The sequence below is a fragment of the Priapulus caudatus genome, unplaced genomic scaffold (genome assembly GCF_000485595.1).
Source record: "Priapulus caudatus unplaced genomic scaffold, Priapulus_caudatus-5.0.1 Scaffold5333, whole genome shotgun sequence".
Lineage (NCBI taxonomy): Eukaryota > Metazoa > Priapulida > Priapulimorpha > Priapulimorphida > Priapulidae > Priapulus > Priapulus caudatus.
Window position 1 is genome coordinate 1726 of NW_014582394.1, and position 4326 is coordinate 6051.

General features: G+C 48.5%; 1 protein-coding gene across 1 annotated transcript in view; it reads right to left on the minus strand.

The window, feature by feature from the left end:
* Window positions 1-1923, minus strand: part of LOC106819958 (cytochrome P450 2H1-like) — a gene marked incomplete at its 3' end in the record, with an annotated part of 3645 nt that extends 1722 nt beyond the window's left edge. Inside the window, exons 1-2 of the mRNA XM_014824523.1 lie at window positions 1488-1923; window positions 573-797 (exon numbers count right to left, since the gene is read on the minus strand). Coding sequence (XP_014680009.1) covers window positions 573-797; window positions 1488-1920 — 658 coding nt within the window. The remainder of the gene's footprint in view (window positions 1-572; window positions 798-1487) is intronic.
* Window positions 1924-4326: the final 2403 nt, after the last annotated feature.

Here is a 4326-nt window from a genome sequence, read left to right on the forward strand (position 1 = left end):
TCTGTCTCTTTTCTTTCTCTCTCCCCCTCTCGCTCTCTCTCTCTTTGTCTCTAATCTTCCTCTTTCTCTCGTTCTCTCTCTTTCCTCTGTCTCTCACTTTGGCTTCTCGCTCTCAATCTCGTTCTTCACGCTCTCATTTCTCTCATCGTCTCTCTCGCTCTCTCATCTCCCCTCCGCCGTCTCTCTCTCTTTTCAGCCAGGCTCCGTTATGCTCTCTCTCTCTCCCCTCTTTAGATCTTTCTCTCTTCTTTTCTCTCATTATTCTCTCTCTCGTCGTCTTTGTCCTTGCTCTCCCCCTCTTTTGTCTCCTTTCTCTCCCTCCTCGGTCTTTCCTCCGTCTTCCCACTCTCCGTCGCTCCCTCACCCTCCCTCCCGCTCCTTTGCCTGACTCCGTTCCATCCTCCTCGCAGCTCCCCCCGTTCTCTCACACTGCCCCTCTACTTCTCTCCTCACGTGTCTGCGTCTCTTAACTCTCGTCTCGTCTCGAATCTCTCCTCTTCTCCTCGCTGCTAGAGAGAGAGAGAGAGAGAGAGATTAAATAATAAATAGACCTTCCTTCGCGATCTTCTCACCTACTCTCTGTATCTCGGCTATTGTCGCCTCTGTGTACGGCATATCGTCCTGGTCCGCCATGCAGGGTAGCCGCCCTCGTCCGATGACGTCATCGATCTCTGCGTGCACGCGCCGCATGACGTCAGGGTTTTTGAGCATGAAGAGCAGACCCCAGCGTAGCGTCGCTGTCACCGTGTCATATCCAGCCCAAAACAGGTCCGCCACCGTTCTGAGAAGTTGCAATTCTAAAACAAACAGAAAAATACTATCAAACCTCCTACGTTAGCGGTCACCTCCGCAGAACGGTCACCTGTTCATAGGGGGACACTTTCGTTAGCGGTTTAGTAGAGTGGGCGTTAGGGTTATTTACGATTATTAGCTAAGCTTAATTTTTAATTTAGCTCCAAAATCTAGGGGCAGCTGCCACCCGTGCCCCCCGTCGTGTTGTGCGATAGTTACAGTCTGCTACATGTTNTATTATGTCTGTCTTTATTACTGTCTTTATTACGGTCTTTACTAACTCCTGATATATATATATATATAGGCTGCGTTCGCTTCAATACAATATACTAGCCATTACAGAACTAACGGACCACTTCTAATGTCATTCGTCACGGCATTGTCACTTTCGCGCTGACATATATTATTGGCTTAAATTCTTCCATGTTCCTCCATCTTGTATTGATTGATACGCCATTGCGTTGTGATCGCAATATCGTGTTGTGCGATAGATACAGTCTACTACATGTTACATGGACATGTTACATGGCCCTGTTACATGGACATGTTATATACAACCTGTTACATGGACATGTTACATTAGGTGCCGCAATACGATATCCGTTGTTACGCACTGATGCACAGCTGCCCCCCCCCAGAGGCTACGGCCCTGCATTTCGTTGTCGATCAACCGACTGCCGCAGCGCGCCACCTACCGGTGAACGTGGAATCCGTGTAGCCACGGTACGTCTGCTGTTCCGCCTTCTGCAGGTAGGCGTCGATGAAATCCGCGGGGGCCGACTGCGACGCCACCTGGTGCAGGCGTTCGTGCTTCGCAACGTTGCGCTGTATCTCGCTCGCGACGCTTCGAACAGCTTCCTCGAGTTGACGAACACTTCGTTTCATCGCCGGTAGATGGCGCAGGAAGGGGAAAGTGTGCAGCGCGGATTCGGGGCGCAGGGCCACGGTGATGATGTTGATATCTTTGACGAGTTGGACGAACGCAGGGTCGGCATGCTCATATCTCTTTCCGAACACGATAGATGCGATCACGTTGGCGACGCAGTTTGAGAGCAGATTCTGAAGCACACACAGAGAGGCGAGAACGAATTCAGACGTCGCCGTAGCACAACGCAGACACACATGCATGGACATAAGTGCACGCGCACACACGCGCACATACGTACGCGCACACGCACGCAGTGTGAGAAAAGGAGGAATAGAGGAGGAGGCAGGGAGGGAGGGAGAGAGAGAGAGAGAGAGAGAACGAGAGAGAGAGAGAGAGAGAACGAAAGAGAGACAGAGAAAGAGAGAGAGAGAGAGAGAGAGAGAGTCGGTACTTACAAAACAAACCCCAAGAACGCTATCCTGTCTCGCTCGTAAGCTAGGCGATGCCTCCTGTAACTTGCCAGCTCACTATACTACCTACTCCATGCATGCTTGGAGTACGGTGAGCTGAACACAAACTATAGTCTGTGTCCTCATGCTCTAGTCGGCCCCAATTTCTTAGTGCCTATGCTCTAAACTTCTGTGCTTTCGCTCGACTGGTATGTGTCTGTGCTTTGTGATCCTGTAATCCCGTGTCGCGGTGTCCGCTGTCGCGGTCCGGGTGGGTCCGTGGGCTCCGTGCGCCCTGTGTTTCGCAGAACTGTGTTTCCGTTGTCTTCTTGTCCATCGCGCACGCGTCAACTCTATGTCCTTGTTCATCTTACCATATCAGACGGCGCGCATAGTTGTACTGTGTCTGATCCACTCATAGACATCGGCAAGGCCATTTCGTTGCTACACAAGGTTTCAGATCGGGGGTTCAGCTATAACTATATGTCGATTCTGTCATGTACACGCTATCTCCATAATCCGCCTCTTTGCTTAATCGACCTTCGGTTTTGCTAGACAAGTCTCCCGCATGGCGAACAGCAGGGGAGACTGTGCGAACGTCTTCAGAGAAAGTTTCGCCTAGACCAGCAAACTACGGTGAGTCTCGGCATGGGGAAGGTCAGCATAGGAGAAGTCAAGATGCCAGCCGAGGCCAGGCGTCCGCTGTCTCACACTATCTACGCAGAACACCAAGAGGAGCCGATCCTCGAGCCCGGCAGGTAGACAAGGACACCGCCTCTCGCCCGACATACTGTGTCACTGTTTCTTTCTCTCCTCTCATCTCCAGCTCTTCCTCTCCTCTGCTCGCTCTCTCTCTCTCTCTCTCTCACTCGCTCTCTCTCTTAGACTCTCTCTCCCTCTCTCTAACTCTCTCTCCTCTCTCCTTCCACNAAACTTTCTCTGAACTTTCCACAGTCTCCCCTGTGTTGCCAGGAGACCTAGAAAACCGAAGGTCGTTACAAAGAGGGTTATGGGAGATAGCTGGACATTGACAGAATCGACATATAGCTTATCAGCTGAAAATATGCTGAAAATCCTTGTGTAGCAACGAAATGGTTCCGAATGTCTATATGTGGCAACACATAAACATGGATATGAATATGTAAATGAACAAGGACATAGACTTGAACGCGAGCATGGAAATAGAAACGGACACAGTCCGAAACACAGGCACGGGCACGGACACGGACACGGACACGGACACGGATACAATCACAAACACAGACACAGACACAATCACAAACACAGACATGGGTTTAGAGCTAGACTAAGAAATGGGAATAGACATGAGCACAGACTATAGTTTTGTTATGTATATAGCATGCATGTATAGGTAGTATATACTCAGTTACAGGAGATCCCCTACTTACAAACAGGATAGGTTCTTGGGGTTTGTTTGTAAGTCCAAATGTTCGGAAGTCCAACATTACATTTACAGCTCTACCCCAATAACATTCGACTGTATATTTTACCAGCCTTGAACAGTATTACTTTGAAGTCTAAGGAACAGGGACTGGAAATGGCTTTAAAGGTTGTATAGCCCTTTATTAAGGTTGTATATTATACAGACAGGTTTGTTCGTATCTCTGAAAGTTCGTAACTTGAACGATTGTAAGTAGGGGAGCGCCTGTAAAGCACTGCGACACGTATACCATAAACTTCTCCGTCATCCTTAGCAAAGCAGATCTTTGAGATGTAAGTGTCTGGTCGGCCTGACGTCACGTTACCCTGCATCATGAAGGCCTCCTGTACCAGCTCTAGATCGTTGAGAATGACAGAGAACTGCAAGACGACGTGCGATATAGTTGAGAGTTGCACTGGTTGTTGCTATAGCAAGCTAGAGGACGCTTTCCTCGCAACATAACCGCCTGGCACTCGCACGCACGCAAGCACGCACGCACGCACGCACGCACACGCACATATCCACACACATACGCCTGCGCACAGTACACATGTACACACACAAACACACGTGTACGCACACATACAACAGATTTATGCGTAAAGACAGATATAAGACAGACCGTGTGATAACGCATTGAGTGTATTTGCCATAATAAATAACATGTATCATCTACTCAGATTCACTCAGATCTAATCGCTTAGATACATCTATATTATATTATATTATATTATATTATATTATATTATATTATATTATATTATATTATATTATAT